General features: G+C 43.4%; 1 protein-coding gene across 5 annotated transcripts in view; it reads right to left on the bottom strand.

The window, feature by feature from the left end:
- FERMT2 (FERM domain containing kindlin 2) overlaps positions 1 to 26,537 on the bottom strand; it is a 93,415-nt gene that overhangs the window by 22,371 nt on the left and 44,507 nt on the right. For 3 of the 5 annotated variants that reach the window (XM_090034388.1, XM_090034389.1, XM_090034392.1), the window contains exons 3-4: positions 12,826 to 12,960; positions 270 to 302 (exon numbers count right to left, since the gene is read on the bottom strand). In XM_090034388.1, the coding sequence (XP_089890514.1) occupies positions 270 to 302; positions 12,826 to 12,960 (168 nt within the window). The remainder of the gene's footprint in view (positions 1 to 269; positions 303 to 12,825; positions 12,961 to 26,537) is intronic. The other 2 variants (XM_090034390.1, XM_090034391.1) reach the window with 1 other exon arrangement.

Below are 26,537 nucleotides of genomic sequence, written 5' to 3'. Positions count from 1 at the left end.
GTCCTTGAAAAACAAGACAAATGGAAAATTCATGGAAGATTAAGCCATGCGAAAGTCTTCAGACACCCATGCTTTTGGGTGTGGAATATACCTTCCTGTGTTTCTTCAGGTTGGACACTTGCTTTCTACTGGAGACAACACTGTAAGAACTAATCTGATGCTTCAGAACTCTAAAAGTCCAAGTTCAGAAGAACAGGAAAACCAGGTAAGGAGACACCAAGAAAATCACAGAAGACAGGGCACAAAAGTCCTAAAGAGATGGCGCTCACCTTTCACAGGGCCGATGTAAAGAACATCAGTGCCTACAGAGAAGTGAGAAGGTAAGAGAAAGACAATGAGAAAAGTCAGAAATAGAAAGGACAGAAGGTGAAAAAACATGCAGAAATGCAATAACTTGGAAAGCTTAATCATGTCATATTCCCATTTGAGATGAAAGTTAGGCTGTTTAAACCATGTTCTAACGGAGGCGATTTTGACTGCCTCCTCCGTGTAACATCAGACAGTAAAAGCAGATTTTTCTGCCTATTTACCGAACATTAAGAAATGTACCATTTTTTCCCCCAGCATGGTGTCTTGTTGCTCAGTCTTCAGACCAGCCCTTAAATTAGCCTGTAATTATTCCACTGAGTCTGGTAAACATCTCAAACTCACAGGTTCTACTTGAGCAAAGTTTTCAATATTCCTTTCAAATGCTTTTTCTGGGCGTGTTGTATGGGTTGTTCTGCACAGTTCATCTTTGTGGAACAAATGATGAAGGCCTATTAAAGCTCCGTCTTTGCTAGCTCTCCCCAGCAGTTGGAACTCTTTCCATTGTGTGAATTTTACTGCACATTGGAACAAAGGTGAAATTTTTTGTCTTAAAAAACAAAACAAAACTGAGAAATTGTGAATTTGGTTCACAAAGTACTTCTTTTCATAAAATGGCTTCAATTGCACGCCAAACCTTTGGCACGTCTGAACTCCTTCTTGGAACTACAAACAGCTTTTATTTAACTGTGGAGATAATAACGAGTCAAAGTTTCTCAATGCCAAATGCAAGCTGCCTTGCTTCCTTACTGCACTTAATGTTGACGAGAGTCTGGCTACCCAGAAGCCAGGCAGTTCCTATTTAGTAATTTCCAAGGTACCTGAGTGTGTTCAGATCATTTCAGCTGTTGCTGAAAAGGAAGAAATATGCAGTTTTCCACTGTTCTTGGCCTCTACATTGACTGCCTCTTTAAAAAGTGAGTGGGGAAAAAAAACTTTACAAAATACGCAAGTCATAGTCAATGCATATTAAGTGGGGTTATTTGATTATTTCCGTTGTACAAGACAATCAATACTGAAAAAAAGCATATTACTTTAAAACACGTAGGGCATTTTTACATATACAAGTGCCCCAGCGCTGGGTGCTTTGAAAAGCGCCTGGAGCTGCATTGCTTACAGTTGTATAAGCAGGGAAACGTGCGTCAGTGCGCAGAAAACGGCAGCGTTTTAGTTCAGAAGTGCACCACCGCCATTTTCTCCAGGCTGATGCGCATTCAGCTTCTTATACAACGGCAAGCGATGCAGCGCAGCGCACATCAGCTCGTGTACGGGACAGATTCGATTAATCGAGTCTGCTCCAACGTACCAGAACTCCGGCACGTCCCAGCACAAAAATGTATATGCATAAATGCCTGTGGTGTCTGGTAGGTTTAAGTTCAGCTTTAAACCTGCTATGTAGCAACCTGGCTTTCCAGCTCCGTTCCAATGAGAAGTGAGAGGTGCTGAGGAAGCACCGTTTCTATTTCAGCTCTTGCATTTAAGATTCACAAAACTTTCAGAAGCACATGGAAGGGGCGCTCTCACTGCATGTTCTGGCATACTGATATCTGATAAAAATAACTTCTCTTTACTGCCATTCTGGGGAATTAAGAGTGCCAGTAAGTTGGTTTCCTGGCCTTCACCAAAGCACATAGGCCAAGTGATATCACCACTTTGGAATATGATTTATGCTGCAGTTACACTTAATGCCACACAGTGGGTTCATTCGAGAAAATCTCTCTCCAATTTAAAGAGTGACAAAATAGTAGTGTCTGACAGCACAAGTTAGGTGGCCCCAAGATTGCTTTTTTTAAAGCATTATTACTCATCAAAGAACAACTGTCAGGGTACAGAAGTTACTATCTGAGTTGTGTTAAGGAAAGGAGTTTTCTGTTGTAAGGTGGGACAGGAGGAAAAAAAAGAGAAGTTGGGAAATGCAGGGAAAGTTATAAGAGAGATTAGCTGACTGTGAGAACAGCGTTCATTTGGATGGCCCATTAGTTCATGATTAATACAAGCTGCTTTCCTCAGTCCCAAAGCAGTTGGTCCAGAATTCATAAAATAGCCATTTCATTCGCTCCAAACACAACTGTCATTATTTCAGTATTTCTTGAATTCATCAGTATAAAGGTCCATCTTTGGAGGACAATTATTTCTGTTAAGCTATCTACCTGGCTCCTACATCAAGTTCAAATGCTGTAAAATAAAGCTCATCTGCTTACAAAGATCAAGCTGATTTGAAACACGAGAGGACGGAAGTGCAGCTGTTCCCTGAGACAGCTGTACATCAGCTGAAACAGCTGGGAAGGGGACTGCCACCATTCATCCACCGAAGTACTAGCCCTAATGATCAGTGTAAAATCCAGATATTCAGCGGAGGCCCACCACTGTGCCCCTACCCTGAATAGCTACATTGCATATGGAAATCAATTTGCCAATGAGTCTGACACTACATTAACACAAATAAAACCATATGCTGGTTTGTGTTTCTACAGTGACAGAACTCAATCATTTCTTGAATGAGTGAGCCCCGGATTGTAAATGTCTACCTACTTATGGCTTAACACTGGCTCCATGGTCGGACCCAGAGGGTAGTAACTGATGGAAGTCAATCGTCGTGGTGCCCCATGACCAGTGGGGCCCCCCCAAGGCTCTGTCCTTGGACCCATATTGTTCAACATCTTCATTAATGATGTGGACATTGGAGTCAGAAGCGGACTGGCCAAGTTCGCCAATGACACCAAACTTTGGGGCAAAGCATCCACGCCAAAAGACAGACGGGTGATCCAGGCTGACCTGGACAGGCTCAGCAAATGGGCGGACGAGAACCTGATGGTGTTTAACACTGAAAAATACAGGGTTCTCCACCTGGGAAAGAAAAACCTGCAGCATCCTTATAGGCTCGGCAGTGCTACGCTGGCTAGCACTATGGAAGAAAGAGACTTGGGGGTCATCATTGACCACAAGATGAACACGAGCCTGCAATGCGATGCTGCGGCTAGTAAAGCGACCAAAATGCCGGCGTGCATCCATAGATGCTTCTCGAGCAAATCCCAGGATGTCATTCTCCCCCTGTACTCGGCCTTGGTGAGGTGACAGCTGGAGTATTGTGTCCAGTTTTGGGCTCCACAATTCAAAAAGGATGTGGAGAAGCTTGAGAGAGTCCAGAGGAGAGCCACGCGCATGATCAGAGGTCAGGAAAGCAAACCTTACGGCGACAGGCTGAGAGCCGTGGGGGTCTTCAGCCTGGAAAAGCGCAGGCTCAGGGGTGATCTGATGGCCACCTATAAGTTTATCAGGGGTGACCACCAGGATCTGGGGGAACGTTTGTTCACCAGAGCGCCCCAAGGGATGACGAGGTTGAACGGTCATAAACTCCTGCGAGACCGCTTCAGGCTGGACGTAAGGAAGAATTTCTTTACTGTCCAAGCCCCCAAGGTCTGGAACAGCCTGCCAGCGGAGGTGGTTCAAGCACCTACATTGAACACCTTCAAGAGCAAATTGGATGCTTATCTTGCTGGGATCCTATGACCCCAGCTGACTTCCTGCCCTTTGGACGGGGGGCTGGATTCGATGATCTTCCAAGGTCCCTTTCAGCACTAATGTCTATGAAATCTATGAAACATAGTGATTCTCAATCAAGGTGTTATAGGGTGCCACACAATACTAGCACGTTAGGTATGCAAACACCTCCACATGCTTCACAGGATAAATCCAGAGATTTCAAAGAGGCATCAACAGCATCAAAAACATTCTGACCTGTTGTGGGCCGAATACTTAGCAACAGAGGAATTATTTTTCCCCGTAGTCAAAAAATGAGTGAAAGCAAAGAGCGAGAATTTTCCAAAGGGGCCCATGAGTCTAAAAAGGTTGAGAACCGCTAGCTTAAAACTACTCACCACTTTTCATGCCACCTTTTAAAAGTTGCTCCGTTGTGGAATGGCAGCCTAAAAAACAGTCACTTTTATAGGGACACACTGATGCTCTAAGCACTCAAAATTTAACCAGATTTAAAGTGCAGGTGTGGTCAGAAGCATAACTGTGTAAAGCTGGTGCCAACAACTTCAACTTCAACCAATCTACTCCTGGTATTCAGCTGGATCTGTCTGAACTGTCCCACATCCCTTTAAACTACTACTGGCAGTGCTGGGGAGACAATGCTGCCAGGTCAGAGGAAGCTGTGATCTTTTCCTGCCTGCACAACTGGCAATGGAATAGATTACTGCTTTTGAGTGATGAAAAACCCATCTCTACCTTGCTCGCTTCCTCTCTCTCTCCTTGTAAATAAAGGCCGAGGATGAAGACCTCCTAGACTGCTGCAGGGAACTCTCAAGGAAACACGCCCTACAGAAAAGGATGCTGCAATGCTACGGACTTCAGTGAAATCTGCCCAATGCCGTTTATTTTAGAAAACCCCACTCTTAAGTGTCTTGAGCAACCAGCCCTCTTGTCCTCTGGAGATAACGCTCTCCATTCTGTGCCCCGTTCTTCACAACTTTTTGTTCCCTTAATGTCTTTTTAACATGCCAAAATCTTAGGGTATACAAGGCAGTTTTTCTGTTTTAAGCTGCTGGCTTGCTGAGAGAAGGCGGGCTGGATTCGCACCTTATAGACTAACTAAATCAGAGATGCTTAAGCAGCAGCTCACTCGATCAGATGCTGAGAATGGACTGGCCCTCTCTAGTTGAGAAACACTCCACCTAAAGGGATTTACCCTGCATGTGCAAACCATAAAATGACAAAATGCCTCTGCATTAGGATTTGAACCTTATTTGGATCAATGTGCATTCAAAACCCACCTGTTAAAACAGATCACACATTTGTTTCCATATGTAACAAAGTTAGTCCTGGGATTGCTGCCTACCTGGCCAAGTTTCTGGTTCCTGCCTCTCCAGCCCCACCAGTGAAGCTGGTACTTTTGTGCTGTACAGGGAGAAGAATGCGGGTGACAGCAGAGGACCTGGCACAAGGGCATTTATAACACTGTAATTCCTTGAGGATTTCTGTATTCTCACAGCCCCAGGGAAAAAAGGATGGGAAGAAATATTCCTAAAGTACATGGAAATATTGCTGGCATCCCCTTGCAGGAACTGTGCATGGTGAGAGCCAACAGTTGCCTTGGTGCAGTATCTGCAACTGTGGAAGAGCTCTGCCGTCCCATCACGCCTGGGGCAACGCTGCAGTTCTCCTCTGCCTCAAAGACTGCGGGGTGAGGACAAGACACGCTCTTGAGGGATTTGCATAAAATTACATTCATACACACACAAGTTACAGCATTACTGTTGAGAGTCAAGCAAGCAAAATTTTGGAAAATGCAAGAATTCAGATTGCCTTAGTTACTTTAATTTAGCCCCCTCATGCAACCGCAGTTGGCTAAGTCTTTAATTATGGGCTAATCAAATGATTATATAGTATTTTTTCCAGAGCAGCCTGGCCTCACTCAAAGTACAAAATGGGCGCAGGCCATATTTTGCTCTTCCTCATTGTTCACTAGGTGGTCTTGTGCATTTTAAACAGGAAATGCCAATGATTATTGGGGGCTATTTAAGAATATTTTGCGAGATGCCCCAAAACTTGTAATTTCACAATTGTGAAAGATTACCCTGGCAAAAAAAAGGGCCTGACTTTGAAGGCAAACCAGGAATTAGCCACAACAGCAATAGTTTGTAAGAAATGGGGGGGGAGGAAAAGGAAGTTGAGGCTGACAGTAATGAAAATAAATGACAAATTATAGACAATGAATACAAGGATCCAAGGGAAAAAATATATGGCATGTAAAGGAAAGGAAAGCAAGGTACAGCTTTCTGTTAAGTATATCCAAAGCAAACGGAACCAGACAACTGGAGTTTGTTACTAAAAGAAAACAGAAAAATTTATACTAGTAATGCAGAGAATGCCAAGATGTTCAAGAAATATTTCTGTTCTTTCTGTATTTCAGACAAAAAAACCCCTAATGACCTAGTCTTAGTCTTATCTTTTGAGGAGAAAATACATTCCATTTCAGCAGCTTACGAAGGAAGATGTTCAAGGAGCATGAGACATCTTAAATGGGCAGGCTGGATAACCTGCATCTCAAAAGCTTTAAAAGAACTGCTCAAGGAGCTCTCTCCACCAGTAATGCATATTTTCAAGAAGTAAATTAGAGCCTATCAGGCAGGTTCAGACCATAAGATGGTCTAAACAATTTTACACCTATCAACCTGACTTTGACCCTAGACAAAACAACACAACAGCCAATACAGGACTCTTCAGCAATAAAGAATTAATGGAGGGTAATTTAATTGATACTAATCAACATGAGTTTATGAGCAAGGCTCATCAGATTAATTTGAGATTATTTTACAGTGCGATCATAATACCAGTCTGATAAAGGTAATAGTGGGTGCATCTACACGTTCATTAATGTGCCATAGTTACTACACAATGAGTTTAGTATTTGGATACCCAAGTACTAAATCAACGTGCAGTAACTTGCACTGCCAAACAGTAGTGCTGCTGCACAGGGGTTTTTTTTGGACAGTAACTGCACAGTAGCCTAATACTACTGTGCAGTACTGTATTAGCATGGGTTTTGCCTGGCACGCTGCCATGCAGTGTTATTAGGCTACCGCAAAGTTAGCGTCTCGTATAGACACACCCAGCAGTCATTAAAACACTGTTTCCTGGCTTTGCAATGCCAGGCCACTGGTAGTGCCCACATCCCCCTGCTTCACCTATGGCAGCAAGAATCATGCCTGGTAGCTGCCTGAGATGGCTCTTCACAGAGTTTTTAAAACTGGTCTATGGCAGGGTATAGCCTGCAGAGTCAGATATTTGGGGGCAGGACTCACTGCTAAAGTCTGTGGTACAGAGCCATACTAGGGACGTGCTTTGGCAGTGTCGGGGCAGGCCATGGCCATGATAATCTCCATGTCTCCCTGAGCTGACACAGCACTGTTTGCCCCACCTCTGGAAGTGGATCTCAGGAGGATCCTGGCCCTGCAGCCTGGATCCAGCCCAGGGAGTCAGGCTTGTGTGACACCTCGGTTAAGCAAACACTTGTCTAGGATGGTTTGGACAGAGATGATCCCACCTTGAGCACAGAGTTGGATTAGATGAGCTCCCTGGGGCCCTTCCATCCCTACTTTTCTAGGAGTCTGAAAGTCCCATAAGGTATTTGAATGCACTACTGTATAACACAGATTATGCAACTAAAATGATACAAAAAATCACATACCAGATTCTTCACTAGTGGGGTGTCCATGTTATTTAATATTTTCAATACTTGGACAAAAATAAAGTAATAATAAAACAACTTATAGATCTAACATACAGTTTGGGGCATGGTAAATAAAGAAGATCTATCCTGACAGAGAGAGATTTGGATTTTATGGCAATCACCTGCTAGGAAGGTGGATTTGATTTAAATCAAATCAATTTAAATCACGATTTAAATCACTGGTCAGGAAGCTTCGATCTAATCACTGTGTTCTACAAAAGGTGCATTCTTGTTGTCTGAAATCCTCTATTCATTTAACTTCTTGAAACTTTGCACTTTTAGAGAGAGGAAAGGGCTTGACTCTGTGTACATAAACTTGCAGGGGGAGACAAGAGGGACGATGGGTGGGTAATCAGGTCTGTTATCTCGCATCTCCATACTCTGCTGTTAACAAGGATGTTCTCTCTGGAGACAAATGCAGTTTGAACTGCAATCAAGCATCACAGAGATGCGTAATGGGATCTTTTAGGCCAGGGATTGGCAACCCCTGGCACGCGTGCCAAGCATGGCATGCGAGGCCATTTTGCTCAGCATGCCACGGCCAGCCCTGGCTCTGGGTAGCTGCTGCCAGCGACAGAGCCTGGGCTGCTCCCAGCAGGGCTTGCAGCATCCCAGCTGCCTGCTGGGAGCAGCCTGGGCTCCCAGCTAGCAGCAGTTACCCAGAGCCAGGGCTGGCTCCAGCTGGGAAGCTCCAAACAGCTGCACTGGGCTCCACAGCTCTGGCATCAGCTCCATGCTGGTGGCAACTGCATGGGCACCTCGTGGCAGACAGTAGGGCAGCACAGCCTGCCCCAAGGTACACACGCAGTCACCACCAGCACGGAGCAGATGCCAGAGCTGCGGAGCCCAGCGCAGCTGTTTGCAGCCTGCCTGCTGCTTGCTGCAGCTGCCCAGAGCCGGGGTTGGCTACAAACAGCTGTGCGAGGCTCCGGAGCCCAGTCACCAGCTCTGTGCCAGGAGCGGGGGAGAGACTGGGACTGCGCTGCCTCAGGCCCGTCCCACACCGCCAGGTCTGACGCGTAGGTACATGAGCTGGTACGGAGCTGATGCTGGGGCTCTGGAGCCCGGCACTGCTGTTTGGAGCCTCCTGGCTGCAGCTGGCCCTGGCTCTGGGGAGCTGCTGCCAGCCGGGAGCCTGGGCTGCTTCCAGCAGTTAGCTGGGATGCTGCAAGCCCTGCTGGGAGCAGCCTGGGCTCCAGCAGCTACCCAGAGCTGAGCTAGCTGCTGACAGCCACAGAGCCTGGGCTGGGATGCAGGGTCTTTGGGTGTGGGACAAGGGGCATAAGTAGGGCACCCTGCCATGTACCCCCTGCCCTCATTTTGTTTTTCTGGCATGCCAGCACTCTGGCACCTTCCAAGGTAGGCATTGTGGTGCTTTTTGGCACTCCAGCCAAAAACCATTGCCTACCCCTTTTCTAGACTGAGCACTGAGTCTCATTGGGTAGGGTGGCTTTCTTTAATCTTTGCTAATCTATAGAGGAGCCTCTGGGAACCCCCATGAGATTGGGCCCTTAATATAGTCCATGGCCTGCTGTGACCCATTTATAAAACTTTTCTAAAAAGGTTACATGAATATATAGTTTCAAATAGTATATAATAAGAACTTACAAACTGTATTCCATGATTATATCTGAGCTTTAACGTATCTTAAATTCAAACTATTTTTAGATAGGTTTTTTTTAATTTAAAAAAGCATCTTTAACAACCCTCTTCCCAAAATACAATTACATTTTTTTTTTAAATGTGATTTTAATTATTTATGGTTTTTAAATTGTTGATTTTTATCCACCCTGGCTGTTAGTGTGCAATCAATGTGTTTTCAAGAAGCCACGTATAAAGTCAAATATCTTTCGGGAACCTACATTATTTATTCTTAATTGGTCTTAAGACTCTGCTCTAGCAACCTATGACTGACAAAATCTGAGGAGGATTCACAGGGGATAATAAATGTGAGCTCCCAGTGAGATGATGTAGTTGCAGAACTTAATGCAGCCATTGCTGTACAAATAGGGATATTGAATAATACCTCTATAGCTGACACTACTGCTCTTGCACCCACACCTCAAGATGTTGAAAAATTGGAGAGGAATACTATTCAAATGATTAACTACAAAACCTTTTTTCTAGTAAGAGACTGGAGGAGCTCAATCTACTCAACTTATCAATGCGAAGGGCAGGAGGCAATTTGATAAGTACCTACATGAGAACCAAATTTGATAAGAGGGCTCCTCTGGCTATCAGACAGAGGTATAATAAGATTCAGTGGCTGGAAACTGAAATGAGAAAGATCAGAAATGAGGCACAAATAAGGTTAATTAACCACTTACTAAAGGTTGGGATGGCTTCCGTACCACCGGAAAAATTTAAATTAAAACTGAAAGCTTTTCTAAAAAATATGTTGTTTCAAGCTACTGGGGCTCAAGGCAGGAACTCCTTTTGGAAAATCCCATGGCCCATGTTATACATAAAGTGAGACCAAATTGTCAAAACGATCTTTTCTCACTTTAAATCTATGAATCTCTTACTGCACACTATTTAAACCTTGCTCTGGAAAAGGCATTGCAACCTCTCAAAGGAGTTTGCTCTGATAAGTGTCCTACCCTACCTTCTGCTCGATTACACCAAGTTCTTAACAAACATTAATTGATTTTCACAACTCTGTATGCACATCCCTTAATCAGAGGTCACCCATACCCAGCCTGATTTTAAACATCTGCTCTAAAGCCTGGTGAAACTACACTCAAAAAGTCACTAGAATTTTTTATGTGGGCAAAATGATATATATCCCCCCAACATTTGTTCTCTAAAGCAGCTGAAATATTTTACCACCAACTTTCTAAAAAAATTTCAGCATGAAGCAAACAATGACATGGAACATTTCAGCCTCTGCAGTTGAAGTCAGGCAAACTTAAAGCCACCATAGGAACTTAAACTGGAAAGTGTCAGACAACTTTCTTTAAAGAGGTTGTTGTAACGGCTCTGTGTATAACAATTAAAATTTGGTTTTAATCGGCAGTTACCCAAACTACTAGTCAGGGTCCTTCAACATGCAAAACATATCTATATATAAACCCAAATCCATGGAATAAACAGAATCCACAATGTTAATTAATTTTATATTAAAACGCAGTAGCATAGAAATAACGTCAATACAGTATATAGGAGATTAAGAAACAACAGTTAACTAAAGGGAGAATATTCAAGTTAAAAATATGCATTTTCTACCAAATAGGATCTAATTTTTGTAGATCAGTATTAAATGAAGTCATTGCAAAGATAGTTTCATACGCTAAAGCAAAGGCAGAAAAGTAAAAAAAAAGTAATGTAGTTCAGAATATCTTGCTGAAGTATGAACACCTCATTTAATAAGACAGTTTTGCACGTATTTTACAGAAAGTGCATCTTTACCCTAAGAGATACCCTTCCTAAGCACTGGTTTTAAATAGGCCAATTACTACATTTAAAGATGAAATACTAAACGAAAATTAAAATTGAGTTAAGCTTAGAAATATGTACTGAATGCTCTTACTAACCAGGCTGTTTAAATGTGTGGGAGGAAAGCATTCCAGAAATAAGTATTAACTAACTTGTTCAAAAAGACTGCTTTCTCTCCAGCCCTTCTTCGCTAACTGAGGAATTCATAATGCAACCAGTGAAAATCTGACACTCCTGGGACGTCTACTGGAATACTTCTAAGGTCTATCTGCCTGCTGGCTACTGGACACATGCAATTCCTAGCTTTAGTTTTCATTAGCCATTTACAGCTGGTTCTTTAGAATATTTAAATCAAGTTTTCTGATAAATTACACATTGATTTGTCAAAAATAAATGCACAGACAACATTTTATATAGAAATCTGCTGAGATGAACTCCCAAAATGCCAATCATATATTGTGATTTTTCAGCTCAAGAACACAGTTGGCATGATTGAAAATATAACTAATTATTTAAATACAATGCAATAACAATGAAGACTGCCAGACAGTTTCCAGGGGACACTCCCATTCTTTCTCTCTTTCCTCCCAACTCCAAAAGATCCATTGTCAATATTCCTGCCAGGTGCAGCTGCCTCTTAAGTTATTCAACATTTATGGACTTGATTATGTATGTGCTAGTTAAAAGATGAGAACATACTTCCAACACGGAAGGCATCAAGGATTTAAGGACCTCCTTCAAACCAGGTCCATACAGTTTTGCCTGGAACAACGCTAAACCTGGATATCTAAACATCTAAAAAGTGTATTTTTACCTGACTTCTTTACTAGTCTAAAGCCTCTGTTTCTTCTTGTAATAGAATTATCATATTGTCCTCTAGTATCTGCTTAAAGTCAATCAACAATGACATACCCGACTCAGAGAAGTCTTTTACTAACCAGTTGTCCCCATTTTCTACCCTTTGTTTGACTTATATGTAAGTCTTTTGGAATGTGTGCATGCAAATACTCAGTGCATATTATCAAGATTCGTTACAGGGCCATTCTAGGTCAAATAGTCTCATCTGACTGACTGGTGAGGTCATTTATTAAAGATACTGTATGGCTCTTTCAAACCCTGAACTCCCAAACATCACTATTGAGATGTGGTACAATAGCACATCTCAGGAACTGCAGTTTATATTTAACAGAATCTTAGTTCAAACCAGATTTGCCAATTATTTAACCATTAGAAAATCAGACAGAACAAAGAACATCAGGCTTTTGTATTAGCTGCAGACTTTAATATTAAAAATAATAAAGACTATTAAGATGAGCAGAAAGTTGCCAAAGCTTTGTAGAATCTGCTGAGAATAGAGAACACTGACCATTTGGTCTTTCATAATTCATACAAGAACAATTTCTGCACACACAGGCCAATATGCAACATATTTGTATAAAAGATTTAGAATGATCATATTGGACAAAAAGCTTGGAAATTCAAAGTTAAGAACGGTACCCTATTTAATTTGCCACAGAACATGGTGAGAAAGCGTATCAGTAACAAGATCCAAGTTCTACAAGGATCAAGTTCAATGGTTTTTATCTGTGTTTCATTATTTTATGACTGAAACAATCCTGAGAATGCATTCATAGTCACTGCAAAACATTATATAATCTTGGATGACTTTAGCAGAGTTTACTTGCAGTGCACCAGAATCAATTGATTAGGTGTGACCAGTACACATTTCCTTTTCACAGGGGCTCCAATATACATTTTTTGACTCTTCTTTCCTTTCCTTAGCACCTTTCCTCTCCCCGTTTCCATCCACCACTTCACACAACCAATGAAGATGCAACTAGACTCACCTGATCCTGGAGTGATTAACGGTCCCTCCAGTTCAAGTGCTTCATCTTCACACTGATCATCTAGCTTTTTCTTTTTTTTCTTTGTTGGATCTCTGGGTTTCCTCAAAAGAGAGAGTTCCTCTGGGTGTCTGATGTCTAGGGAGAAAAATCAAAACCATTTTTAAAATGGAAAAACAAATGGCATGTAACCTAAAAATAGCTTATGTACTGGAGGAGTGGAGGGTAGTTAACACAGCACCAATCTTTAAAAAGGGGATTACAAGAAGGGCTCTAGGGAACTACAGATCAGTGAGAGCCTAACTTCTGCTCCTGGCTATCTGGTAGAACCCATAATAAAAATCAGGGTGGTCTACAACCATGTTGCTCAACCCCATGGGCCAGAGCTAGATAGATTCATAGATTGTAAGGCTGGAAGGGACCTTGGAAGATGATCAGGTCCATCATCTAGCATGGGGTCCTCTGGAAGCCACAGCAATAAATGCTACCACTTCTCTCTCACTGACAAACGCAGACCCATGAGAAGCTCCACAAACCACATTCTGCCAGATGCTGAGCACCACTGGTCTATAACTTGGGTGAACAGGCCTTGTGAGGAAGAGTCAGCTTGCCTTTTGTAAATGGAGGTCATGCCTTACCGACCTACCAGAGTCCTTTGCGGGTATCAACAAGCATGTCGATAAAGGCCATTTGGTTAGTATAATGTACTTTGCCTTTCAAAAAGCTTTGGACAAAGTCCTGTACCAAAGGCTGTGGAGGAAATTGGGCCATCATGGAATTAGGGGCAAGGTCTGCTCATGGATCAGCAATTGGCTGAAGGACAGAAAAGGCCATTATGCCACTGCATAAATCCCTGATACATTCACACCTTGAATGCCGTGTGCAGTTCTGGTGCCCCCTACCTCAAAGGATACCATAGATCTAGAAGAAGTACAGAGAAGGGTGACAAGGATGATCATATGGGCTTGAAGCAGCTTCTGTACGTGGAAAGTCTAAATAGACCAGGAATTTTTAGCTTCAGGAAAAGATGACAGTGATGGGGATATGATGGTGGCCTATAAAATAATGAATGGCGCACAGAAAGTAGAGAGAGATTACCATTTACCAACTCTCATAACATATCAGAACTAGGAGACATACAAGGAAGTCATTAGGAAGCAGGTTAAAAAGCTAATGAAAGCAAGTTTTGTTTGTTTGTTTTTACACACACTGTGCAATTAACTTATGGAACTCACTGCCACAAGATGACAATTTAACCATGTTCAAAATTCAGGCAGGACAGGTTAAGGGGTGGTTATTAAACAAGACAGTAGAGCTCCAGCCTCCAAATTAGGATTCAGCAGGCCTCAGCGTTGGAAGCTGTAAAGCAGAGTTATAGCAAGGATAGTTGTGAAGAGAGCTGAGACTGATGACAAATAAGTTGCAGCTGCTGTTACAGAGTAAAAGGAGCCAGTGGAGGAATGCAAAGAGAAGGGGTGACATGGTTAAAGGTGATGGGTTATATGTAATGATTCTTGGCAGGGATTTTTCTGCTGGTCACTGACAGGCTGAAGATGAATTTCATGCAAGCAGGTCAAGAGCAGTCCTCTGGGATGAACTCCCATTAGTTGGGCTAACTGATTTATACAGTGACCATGTCTTTCAGGTCCATAGTGCATCAGACTGAAACATTTTGAGTATTTATAACAAGCTGCTTGTTGTGACAAAACAGATTGATATTATTTTCAAATAATATTTTAATCTGGACTGGGTTAATTTTTAATAAGCACTGAAATCTACATTTAGGCACTCAATAAAAGTCAGCTTGTTCACGTCAATGTGAACAATGAGCAATTGACAGTTTTCAAAAGAAAGTCAAGTCACTTATTTAGGTACCAGACTATGGATTTTAGAAGCCTGGCATTCAGCCACCCCTTCTTGAAAATTGTTATTTTCAAGGTAATGTTTCTATTTGCTCTTGGAAAATTTTTATGTTCTTTAAATATTAATGACAGATACATGATGCAGGTTTTTCATACACATTCTTATACCTCATTACAATCATGTCATTTAGGAAAAATCTATCAGCGTTTATGTCTGTAGCACATCCTTGGTCACAGGAGCATCCAGGACGCCCTTTGGCAGCCATGTAGCCCCTGCCCGGCTGCAGCCGTACCCTTGAATCTCGCCTGCTACACCTTGCTCTTAATGAAGGTTATAAAAGGGAGACTGCCCAAGTGAGCCTGAGCCTGTGTCAATCCCCACTGGGCCTCTCCTGGGTCCCCTCAGTCACAGTCTTGAGCCCCCAGGTTAGCAGGCCCTCTCAGCCTGTCTGTAGCCCACTGGGGACCTGTCTCCTTAAGGGCTCCTTGCTTCCCCTACACCGTGCCACGAGCCTTGCAGGTGTTTCCCTACACATCCCTTCCTGGACCCCTGGTCCTAGATACCGCCCCTTCCCTGGGCTCCTGGTCCTGCACACTGCCCCCTCCCTGGGCACATGGGCCCTCTGTGGGTTCAAAATAAAAGGCCACTTGCTTGCAAAACTCTGCCTTCCTCTGCCCAGGTAACCTTCCTCTGTTCCCGTGCCTGCAGGGTTGGTTATATAAACTCCAGTCCCTTCAGGAGCCCTACTGCCAGAAGCTCCTCACTTTGTGGCTGCCAGGGGGAGACTGCCTAACTGGCTCAGGCTCCAGAGTTATAAAGCTCCAGCCTAAGCCCTCTTCTGGTCAGGTGAGTCTCTCATTAGTCCCCTGTACCACTGGCAAGCAGCCTCGCAGGCTGCTAGCTCCCCTTGAAGGAGCAGACACATACCAGTGCCCTGCTACAATACCACTGTCTTCACTGTGCAAAAAAAGGGAGTAACAAAACCACATTTTTAAAAAGTTAAAGTTTTTGTCACAGAAACATGGCTGTGAAAGACATAGCTATTCATATATGATTTTATTTACTATGATTTTTTAATTTGTTCCGAGAAAAAAAGAGGTGTTTTGGGACATTATACTTGCTTCAGACCAGCTTGCTGGAGAGAGACAAACATGAAACTTTTTCTACAAAGTGCTAATATACAAAGACAGCTTGTTTTGACAAAAAGTAAGAACATACAACCCTAGGGAAGGACTTCAGGTAGCAGTGTCAGGCAAGCCTGTACCAGAGCTGAGGATTTACAGATCACCTACTGAAACACAAATAAAAATCTGCTCCTTCATCAGTAAGAGTGACCAGAATCCAGAAAGGTTTTTCTCAGAGGGGAGAAAATGATGTAATTTGACGACTATTTTTTAAAAAAAGACCTATTATTTGATTTAAAGGGATAGCATCAATTGGTATTATTGGATGTGACAAATACTCAAATTTCATTTTTCTGATATTAAAAAGGATGCATGATATGACCTAAATTAAAAAGAAATCCCTTAAAATATGCAGCAGTTTTCTTTTTTGTTGATATTTATATACAACCTTTTCAGCTATTTCCCCCCCCCGGCCAAACTGAAGATATGAATGAGATGTATCAATAGTCAGAATACTAGTTTTAGCTAGCCTGTCAGTCATCTACTCACAACTGGGCAGGGTTAAGTGACATGTTAATTAAGGAATGGCAACCAGTCTGTATTTGCATTACCAGAAATGGACCTGCAATACTGAGGAATTGTAGAAATAGCAATAATACCAGCATAGCCAGAAGAAGTGTTGAACCCAAAGCAACCAACAACAAAAACGTACACATTACATAACATATACATTCCAGACCAGAAACACCAATACACTGGAGGATACTGGTGCTTCCGTATGCTCATGTCTGTCCGTACGCAGCTCTAACTGGGAAAATGGGTCTATAATGAAATTCGTATTTGCTGGAGCTTGGATTAAACTGTAAACAGGCTGGATGCAATCCAGGTCCCCTTGCTGACACTGAAAAAACAAAACTCTGTCTAATACTGTACAAGTTATACGGGATTGATATTTAAGAACCTGACCTGGAAAATCATTTACCTGGGCAAGAATCCATTTTACTGTGATGATGAAAGCCCACAGAATCCTGATCTAGAAGGTCTAAAATATGACTTGTATTAAAAAAAGAATATTATCAACTACACTTAGAAATCTGGAAACTAGGGTTTCAAGGCTAGTTACCTGTGTTTTTGACTCCTTTTGTTTTTAACTCGTGTCGGCATATTCCATGTGACAATGGCTAATTATATGAAGACAGCGCTATGTAAGATATGGTCGATAAGGAGTAAGGAAAGCAAAATACACAATTTCTACCACCACCTGCTCTCTTCATGAGCAGGTCTTGTAGTCTGTAGGTTTTAAAATACCTAATGGAGGTACCTGGTATGGTTTCACTGTTTTCAACCTATTCGTTAATCCACTTCAATTTGGGCAGCTCACAGGTGTTAACTGAAAGCTCACCCTTAAACAGCTTCAAAGACAAGTAGAATAAAGCTACTGATGATGTTCTTTAGAGGAATCCCATAGTCCACTGCCTGAAACCTGCTATTCCATTATTTGCACTGACAGCAAGCTACTGGCCTGCGAACATAGGCCCTCTGGATCTATTTTTATGACTTCCAGGTAAACACGGCTAAGTACAGCCAGTCAAAAAGCCTGCAGCTGAATCAGTTCAACCACCACAGCTTAGTCTAAGCTACATAGATTGAACCGATAAACAAAGTGAACAGATGTTCACTTTTGGATTCTGGAAATGCAGCCATATGCCTGCAGTGGCTCAGGCCAGCAGCTCGGGGGGGGCACGCTAGAGCATACCTCCCTGCTGGGCTGAAGCAGACAGCTTGAGCCAAGGCTAGCCTGCCCATTTTGTGAGCGGGGATTTGCGGGAGAGGTGCAAAGCACCCTGGGATGCTGGAGGACTGTGAGTTAACTTGAATCTGGAGGGAATCTGGGACAGAAGTTTAATAAACCAAATTTCAGCTAAATCAGTTCAGTCTGATACTACATCCACCCAGGTTGATCTGAAGCCGGTTTTGGCCATTTCAAAAGTGGTTTATATGCACTGAACTTCTGTTGCGTTACAGATATGAACTGGTTTCCGATCACTAATATCAGTTCATGTGTTATTTCGGTCCCTAGCTCTGTGGTTTTGCTGGACTTCTTTTTGTCCCTAGAAAGCTACCTTCCTAACTCCCATGGCTGTGAACTGAACATAGTCCAGCAGTGATGTTTCCCTGACTATACCTATGCACAGACTTGAACAACATCCACCCCGATTCATCTCCTTATGCGTTAACTCAAGAACAAACAAAACTTCAAATGTCAAATTCAATTTTACTGCAGATTGTTTGGATACTCTGTAAGGAGAACAGTTTATAAGAAAACCTCACACAGGAGAATTGCTGCGGAACAGGAAAAGGAAGGAACTAAGAACGAGACAAAGGCCAGGAAGGGGAAGGCTTAGAAACAAATGACTGAAGTAGTTTCAATATTACAGCATGAGCATATTCTCCGAACAAGAGGGATGCTAAATGAAACAGTAAATAACGATGCTAATAAACTAAATGTTAAATGGGTCACATTATACCCCTGATCTTTTCTGCAGTCTTTCCATTTACAGAAGCAGGAATTTGCTGTGGATCTGTGTACAATGTATAACCTCAACCAGAGGAATATAAAGCTTGGATTTGGGCCTCATCACATAATGCACTGGACACATTTGAACCGCACACCAAGACAAATGCACTTCCTATACTGCTGGTTAGCATCTGCACATATGGACATACATTATCCATGTCTGTGAAAAACTACTAGTGGAGCATTAGGATAAAACTTAACAAAAACCCCTCGCAGGGACACACTGCAAGCCAAGTGCACAGTGTTTGCTTTACGCTATTAGTAATACGTGAGAAACAGATGGCTACTGTAGTCTAGACAGACGTGTCTGATTTTCTCTGCTTTGGAGTGTGTCATCCCCCAAACTGCTCCTGTCAAACCCAAATCTTTCACTGAAGAGCTGGTGCTATCTTACTTTTATCATAGTAATAAAGATTGAGTTATGGCCTCTGCACTCTATAATTTAAGTTTAGAGTTATTATGATGCAAATGCAGATTTCCCCCTGAAAAAAAAACAAATGCCCTACACAAAACCCAGCAAATAACATCAATATAAAAAATAAAGGTAAAAATTATGCACATCAGTAACCTAGTAACCTGGAATAAAATTATATTGCATTTATCCACATAAAACTGCCTTTATTGGGTTGTCTCGAAATGTAGTGCTTGTACATTATTTGTATTTTTGTTTAAGCTATGAACCCAGTGACAGGATAGACCACATTTCCTCTGAGCAGTTGTGGCTCTTTGTGCCAATAACTCAAGAATTAAAGCATCCAGAACAGCGATCTGATCAGTTCTGAAGAAGCTGTTCTGTTCTATGATGTTAATCTAAAGATTAAGAGTTCCCTGTAGCACATGTTGGTAGCATCATCACTGCTGTTACACAAGTCTATTGTGCTAAGAGACTATTTTAAAATCTGAATTACGCTTGTACTGTAAGCTGATAACGTTGAGGATCTGACCGAGACAACATTCTCTGACGACACAGCAACTTTACCAGCAGGGCCCTCCATGCTCTGCTACAGCGCCAGGTTATTAATCTAGGCATGTCTCAAACACTGTCACAAAACAGACCCCCGTTAGATGGTGACAGTCCCAAACCTCCGTATACCCTATCTGTAACAATGCAAGAAGGTGGCACGAACTATTGTGACTGCTTGGAAGGAAGATTAGTGAAGTGTGTATGTACCTGAATGGTCTAACTTTTTATCTTTTTTCAAAAAGGCAAAATCACAATGTTCACTTTTGCTCTTTGCTTCCATCAACTGCCAGATGTTCTAGTCTTGCCTCCCGCCCCCCCAGTTTGCTTGATTTAAATCTCCTCAGGTTTTATGTTGGCTATATACTTAAATGCTATTGTAATTCAAATAAATGAATGAGTCTATTTTACCAAAATAAAAAATACATTTTATGCCCTCTGACAAGTTACATTCACCACCACTGCATAATTGTGAGCAACACATGCAGGCATGGCTTTATTTAAAAATAAGACACAAATGCATATAACACTGTTATGGAAAATCTGCTGCAATAGCCAAGATTGTTGTGCAAGAAACATCAGTGCAAGAAACATCAGTGCAATTAAGGAAGAGGCAGCATAATATGAAGTTGCCTTAATGTTTCTGCAAATTTTATATTCCTATGCTTATTTATGGTATGTTAACAACTGAAACTCTGCCTCAAGTTAAGCTATTCAAATGTAATTCAAGTGACAGAGACAACAGAGAGGTGGGCTACAGGCCAACCTCAGCTCCTGAAAGAAATCTGTTTTGGAAGTTCACCAAGTTTTACCATCTGATTTCAAAGCAAGTTTTTATAGCTCTTTCTAAATTGCTTACAAAGCTATCTTCAGATAGAAAGACTACAAAGATTGCATATTGAAAATTATAAAGCAGCTGCCTTAAAAATGTTCAAAGGAGAGCTAGTAAAAGGCAACTGCTGTCCTGCATCATTAGACTGCTGACAACCACTATACCCATTTCTCTGCAGGCTCGGAAGTTTTGCACTGACAAACCACAAATGCTACAGAAATTTTAGTCCATTAGATATGTTTTTCCCCACCACAGAACCTGTAATGGCTTCAGTGTGAATGCTAAGCACAGTATTTTTTAAAACAAATGATGGAAAAGGGGCTTTATGTGAAAAAAGAGCTCATTACACAGCTTTAAATTTCTATACAAGAATCAGAAGTATGGAAAAATAGATCTAGACAGTGACAACCAAGCAGTAGGTTTTGTGCATTTTACTGAAGTACTTTTTAATTACTTAGTAAATTATTGGTGGAAAAAAAGTTCACCACATGATTAATAGGTTTACAAAGGATCTTAAAACATGCTTTAAATAAAGAGACAGTCTTGGAAAACATGTTGCTTGGTTTTTATAGTTAAAGCAAAGAAATTCCACAGGTTTAAGGACTACCAGATGGTAATGCTCTAGTAAATTAGAAACTGAGTCAAGGAGTTACTATTAGCTCCAGATTTTCTATTTTAGTTAGATAGAGGAAGAGACATTCCCTTAAAGGACAGTAGTGGGAGAACACAATTTAAGCCTCCAAGCAGGTTTGCACTTTTAGCAAAGTTTCACGTCAGTTGACTGGCTAAAATGCTGGAAACATTTGCTGTTAAGTACACCCAGTGCATGGGGTAATGTATCTCAAGCCAAGGTGTTGTTCTTGGTGAGAAATTCACCACTGAAAATTAACTGGACTTGGGCAGTTTATTTTAGGGGAAGCAGGATCTAGCTGGCAAAGAATCACTCTGATGACACAACCTTCTAGCGAAATACTGCTTCTAGAAAAGAAATACCAGAGGGTTTATTTCCCTTCCCACCCCCAGAAGAAGCTGGAGCAAAAGGTTTAGTACAGTGGTCCCCAACCAGTTGATCATGATCGACTGGTCAATCGCAGAGCCTCTTCTGGTGGATCCTGGGCTGGGGGTGGGGGGAGCTGGGTGCCTACCCATGCACGCACACATCCCCCACCACTAGCCCAACAAGTCAATCTGTTGGGGGAGGGAAGAGGAAGGGGCCAGATCGAGGCCCCCACAGTGTGGGATGGATGGTGTGGCTCAGCCAGGAGAAGGGGAAGGTGAGCGGGGCCCCAGTCTGGCTGGGTGCTGGGAGGACTGGAGCCTGGCAGGCTCCTCCAGGGGCACAGGAGGGGGTGTGTGGGGGGGGAAAAACCCACTCCCGCTGCTGGGCACACCCAGCCAGAGGCCCTAGAGGCACATGGTCCCCCAACTCTGCATGGAGTGGAGGCGGCTGCCACTGCCCGCTGTGCCTCAAGCCCCACTGCATCTGGCCATGTGCACATGTGGTTCAGCACAGCAGCAGGACCCATATGGCTTCAGGCTGCAAGAGCAGCCGCCTCCGCCCCATGCACATATTGGGGGCGGCATGTGCCCCCCCAAATGCAGGGCAGCGTGGACAGCTGCAGCAGCGGTGAGGGAAGGAATGGGGCTGGGGCAGGCCCTGCACAGCAGGGCGGGGCGTGGGACTGAGCCGCGAGTGGCTCATCCAGGGGGCATGTGCCCCCAGATCTGTACGTGGGGCAAGGCTGGCTTCTGCTGCAGGCTGAGGCCAGGCTCTTTCTGGTGGGGGCGGTGGGACACGCTGTGCTCAGACCACTGCAGCCACCCAAAAATTCACTATACACCCCCCGACCCTCCTCCCAGCACAGCTGCCACCCACCCGGAGCGCAGCCCAGACCAGCCCAACCCCTCCTTGGAAGGTTAAAAGGCTCTGGGCTCAGGTCTGTACAGATGCTGTTAGGTTGTACTATTCTCTAGTGCATCTCTGACTTAAATTAGTTTGCAACAGGAACACTTTTAAAATGATACAATTTGACCCAGAAGCCTGAAGGGGAAACTAAAGTAAAAGAAGTAAAGAGGAGGAAGCCGGGGTGGGGGTGGGGGGGAGTGAGATATTCTTGATACTGTTGTGTCAATTCTTGCTATGCTTCCCACATAAACCATTTTCCTTTAGCATTCAGCCATTTTGCTGCAAAATTCACGCTAACCAGAAATATCTTAAAGGAAGCACAGTGCAATGACCAGAAAGACTATGGGTCCTTTCCAGACATATTTTTAATGAGAAAAATCCTTCTCTAATACTAAGCTAATAAAGCGCAAACCCATTTCATGTGCTTTAGGACAGGAATGTAAGCAGGCAGATGTCCCTCCAATTTGTGAATCATACTTCCTCTTCCCCTTTTCTGCACCCTTACTCCCAAAGGCCCCAAATGGCAATTTGTTTCAGACCAGAGACACCATCGCTAGTAGAAGAAACTTCCCCGGCCTCTCATTTAATCATCCCTTTCTTAAATTTTCTCTCATCTTCACTCCCACATTTCAAGATACATTGCAATGGTTCCAAATCATTTTTGTAGGTGCCTAAATGAGACTTTGGTGGAATTTTAAATGTCCAGGTCTTAAAAAGTGATCTATCACAATCCTGCTCCAGCAGCCACAAAACCATGCAAGTGCCTAATTCATTAACAAGTGCCTAAAACACTGCTGAGGTGTCCTGCCTTGGGCTTGTGCACATGCTCAGAAGCAATCCAGACCAAGCCACTTGGGAGCAATGGGATCCAACCTGGTGCTGCAGGAACCTACACTCTGCCACTGTTTCTAGTTTAGCAAGTGTTTGCAGAGCGCACCTGGCTACCACTTCACAGAATGCTCGCTCTCAGGCACAGGCAATGGTGGTGCCTTTTTTTGCAGAAGTGGTTAGAGCACTTGCCCAGAAAATGAGCCCTCTGCCTAAGGGGATTCAACCACACCTCTCACTTTCCAAGAACGTGCTCTAACCACCTGACTACAAACTGGCTGACCCTTCAACTCCTCCTTTAGACTCTGGTCACCCACAGTGCAGAATTCATTGGGCTGATGAGCAATCAGGACTCATGGTAGAGGTGATATCCTTCATTAGATTAACTAGATTTTGGCAAAAAAATGTGGGAATCTAACTCTGATCCCATGAGAACGGGATCTTGGGAGACGGGAGCCCAAGGTTCTGCTTTTGTTGAAAGTGAAATGCATGACTAAGCCTGAGGGAAGGACTAGAACCCAGGTTGCCCACATCCTGCGTAAATACTCTTACAAATAGGCTGTTATGCAAAAAAGGTGGACACCCTCATGATTAGCCACACTAGCCCCGGAAGGATATTGAATCAGGTCACGTGATTAGGGTTTGATGACTCTCTCAGCTATCATAGCAGGATGCATGATTTCTGTGATTGGGATCTGACAGATTTTCTCTCAGAACTTATGACCACTGCCACACAGGGAGCCTGGCCTCAGATCTGGTTCCTGATGCTGCACTTCCTTCTGTGCCCTTTCAACTTACCAACTCCTGATCCCAGGATCCATGTGCAACTTTAAAGCCCCATGGTGCAGCCCTGCATCATGTAAGCCGTTGGCTCCCTCAGCCGTTGAAGTTTAAAGCCTGCAGTGCAGTCCCAGAGATCTGCACAGTTCAGCCTGGTGCACGTGCTGGGCAAGGGGAACCGACAGGCTACACAAACCATGCAAGTTTAAAGCCCCAAGCATTACCCGTACACCTGCTTGCTACACCCCACATGGGGTGGCACCATATAGGGCTTTACACTTGTTGGGGACAGGGAGCTCATTGGATTCCCCTGCCCAAATCACGCAGCCAGCATCCAGCTGTACTGTATCATAGGGCTTTAAACATGTCACATGTTCAAATTAAAGCATGATACAAACCAGCCACAAAGATGTTCTACAGTAATGTGGAACATTAAATGTGGCCAATTTGCCATTTTCTCATGTGATGAGAAGGGGGGGAGCAGCAGGGGGCCCGCTACTGCCTGGCTAAAGCCCTCATGTAAGGGGATGCTATGCTAGCTGTAATGGCAACTGTCTCTGCCACATGGGGAATGGGACCGTCCTGATCCCCACATGGCCAGGAGAGCCATCTTGGCAGCTGGGACTGCTGCATCCCAGCCAGGTGGCGACTGGGTCGGGTCAATAACTTGGGGGGTGGGGGGAAAGGGCATGGAATAGCCATGTGGGGACTGGGACCCTCCTGATCTCCATGTGGCTGGGAAAGATGTCCCCACCTGGTGGGGAAGCTGCCTGGGAGCCATGTGGGGATCAGGAGGGTTCCAATCCCCACGGGCCCGTTTCTTCCACATGGGGATCGGAGTCTCTCAATTCCCATGTGGCTGCCAGGCAGCATCCTCATCAGGTGGAAACTCCTTTCCTGGCCATGTGGGGATCGGGACTCTCCTGATCCTCATGTGGCTGTTAGGCAGCATCTCCCCAGTCAGAGACCCCTCTCCTGAACCCCATGAGGCTGCCAGGCAGTGTCCCCACAGAGCATCCCTGCTGAGCAGGAATATCTCTCCCAGCCATATGGGGATTGGCTCCTATCCCCACATGGCTGGAATGCAGTAGTCCCAGCTGCTGGGACAGCTCTCTTCCCCCCCTCCCCCTATATGGGGAATTGAGACTAACTCTGTGCCCCCTGCCATCCCCAGGCTGGCACCTGGGAGAGCCTGGAGCTCCCCTGGGCTGCTGCAGTGGGGCCAAGCAGGGCAGGAACACGCCTGGTTTCAACAGCTCTGGCTGGAAGCAAATTTGGTCCCAAACTGGAACACATGTAGACCCTTTCTGGGGTGCAGTTTACTGCACCTTATTTTAATATGCAGTAACCTTACTGTGCATTAATAGCATGGACAGACATGTTCTGCAGGTACCTCCCTGCTCAATGCCTCGCTGATCTAGCTTGGGACCTGTCATTCTAACTGCCTATTCCCTCCTCCCTCAGTGGCAGCAAGATGATAGCAGAGTTCAGAGGAGATTAAATAATACCTTATGGAATGGTATGGGTTAAATGGCTGTTAGCTATCAAGATGCAGAGCAAAGCAATAGCCACTTTTCTCCTACCCAGGCTTCTGGGAAAGCAAATGGTTTAAGGGATATGAAGTAACCTTGATTAATCCTATTGTCATTGACTCTTCAGGGCTGTTTTCCTCCTTCATTTGAGAAATCCATGGTTGTAAATATGTAGTGTTTTTGTATATTTTATCTGCCTGTCTGAATAGAAATACTTGTGTGCATCAAGATAGGATAAGGTTATCAAAAAATAATTTTCAGATCTCAGCAGGCTTGAAGAGACATAGTGTTCTGCAGCACAAGTCACATTAGGACTACAGAGGAAAACCAAACAAAATACTTTACAGAAGGCTACTGCTACACAACATAGCCAGCTTAATTCATAGTTCCGCTTGCACATTTTTGTCTGTACAAAATAAAGCCACAGATTGTTGCAGGAATTGATGCTGATAGAAGTGATTATTCAACAGGTAACATTTATATGATCAGAAATACAAAGTAAAAAACCACTCAAAACTGTAACAGTGAGTAAAATGTTTATACAGGTTTCCAACTGGGTTTTGAAAACTTCATCTTATAGAAAGATATGCTCTTCAGCTTCAGCTTTTTTTATTCAGAGTGCCTCATTTCATGGCTCTTTTAAAGGAAAAGCAATAGGTCTAAACATACAAGAACCCCTACAATTTCATTTTTAAAAAGTTACAGGTTAGTCATGCAAACAGTGTTTAGTGCTGATGCAATTCCCCTAAATTAGAAGTGTGTTTTAAAGTGGGAATATTTTTCAGCTAGCTCACCACTGCACAGAAGTTACTGCTGTTTCACATCTGCATGGTGATTCCTAGAAACATGAAACCTCAAAAACCATTCCCATACCATTTTGGACCCAAACCCATACTTTTTTCTGAATGCCTGTGAAGTTGTACAGATCTTGTTTCCTGGATAAAGTCTGAGCAATTAAGTAACAATAGGCTTGTCTTTATAATACAACTGTATCAGTTAAAGTTTTAGAGCACATGCCAAAGGCAAAAAAAATTGGTTTTCCAGTCAAAGGGTGGGATAAGACTGTGGCTGTATTAGAAGCTGTGCATTATTAGAGTATAAAACCAGTCAATATGCCCTCAATGAATTTTTACTGGCTTCGTATATGCAGTAATGGACAATATTTAGAACACTGCTTTACAGTTCCTACAGTTGGCCAATTGTTTAAATAGCTATTTGGGTGAGGGCCAAGCCCTTGCCTCGCCTCCAAAGCTGAAACAGCTATTTGAGAACATTCTTTCAAAGAAAGGCCTCTTGAAATGCCCAATAAGT

Source organism: Crocodylus siamensis, chromosome 2 (genome assembly GCF_052110815.1).
Source record: "Crocodylus siamensis isolate JL-2025a chromosome 2, ASM5211081v1, whole genome shotgun sequence".
Lineage (NCBI taxonomy): Eukaryota > Metazoa > Chordata > Crocodylia > Crocodylidae > Crocodylus > Crocodylus siamensis.
This window is presented reverse-complemented; position numbering and strand designations above follow the sequence as displayed.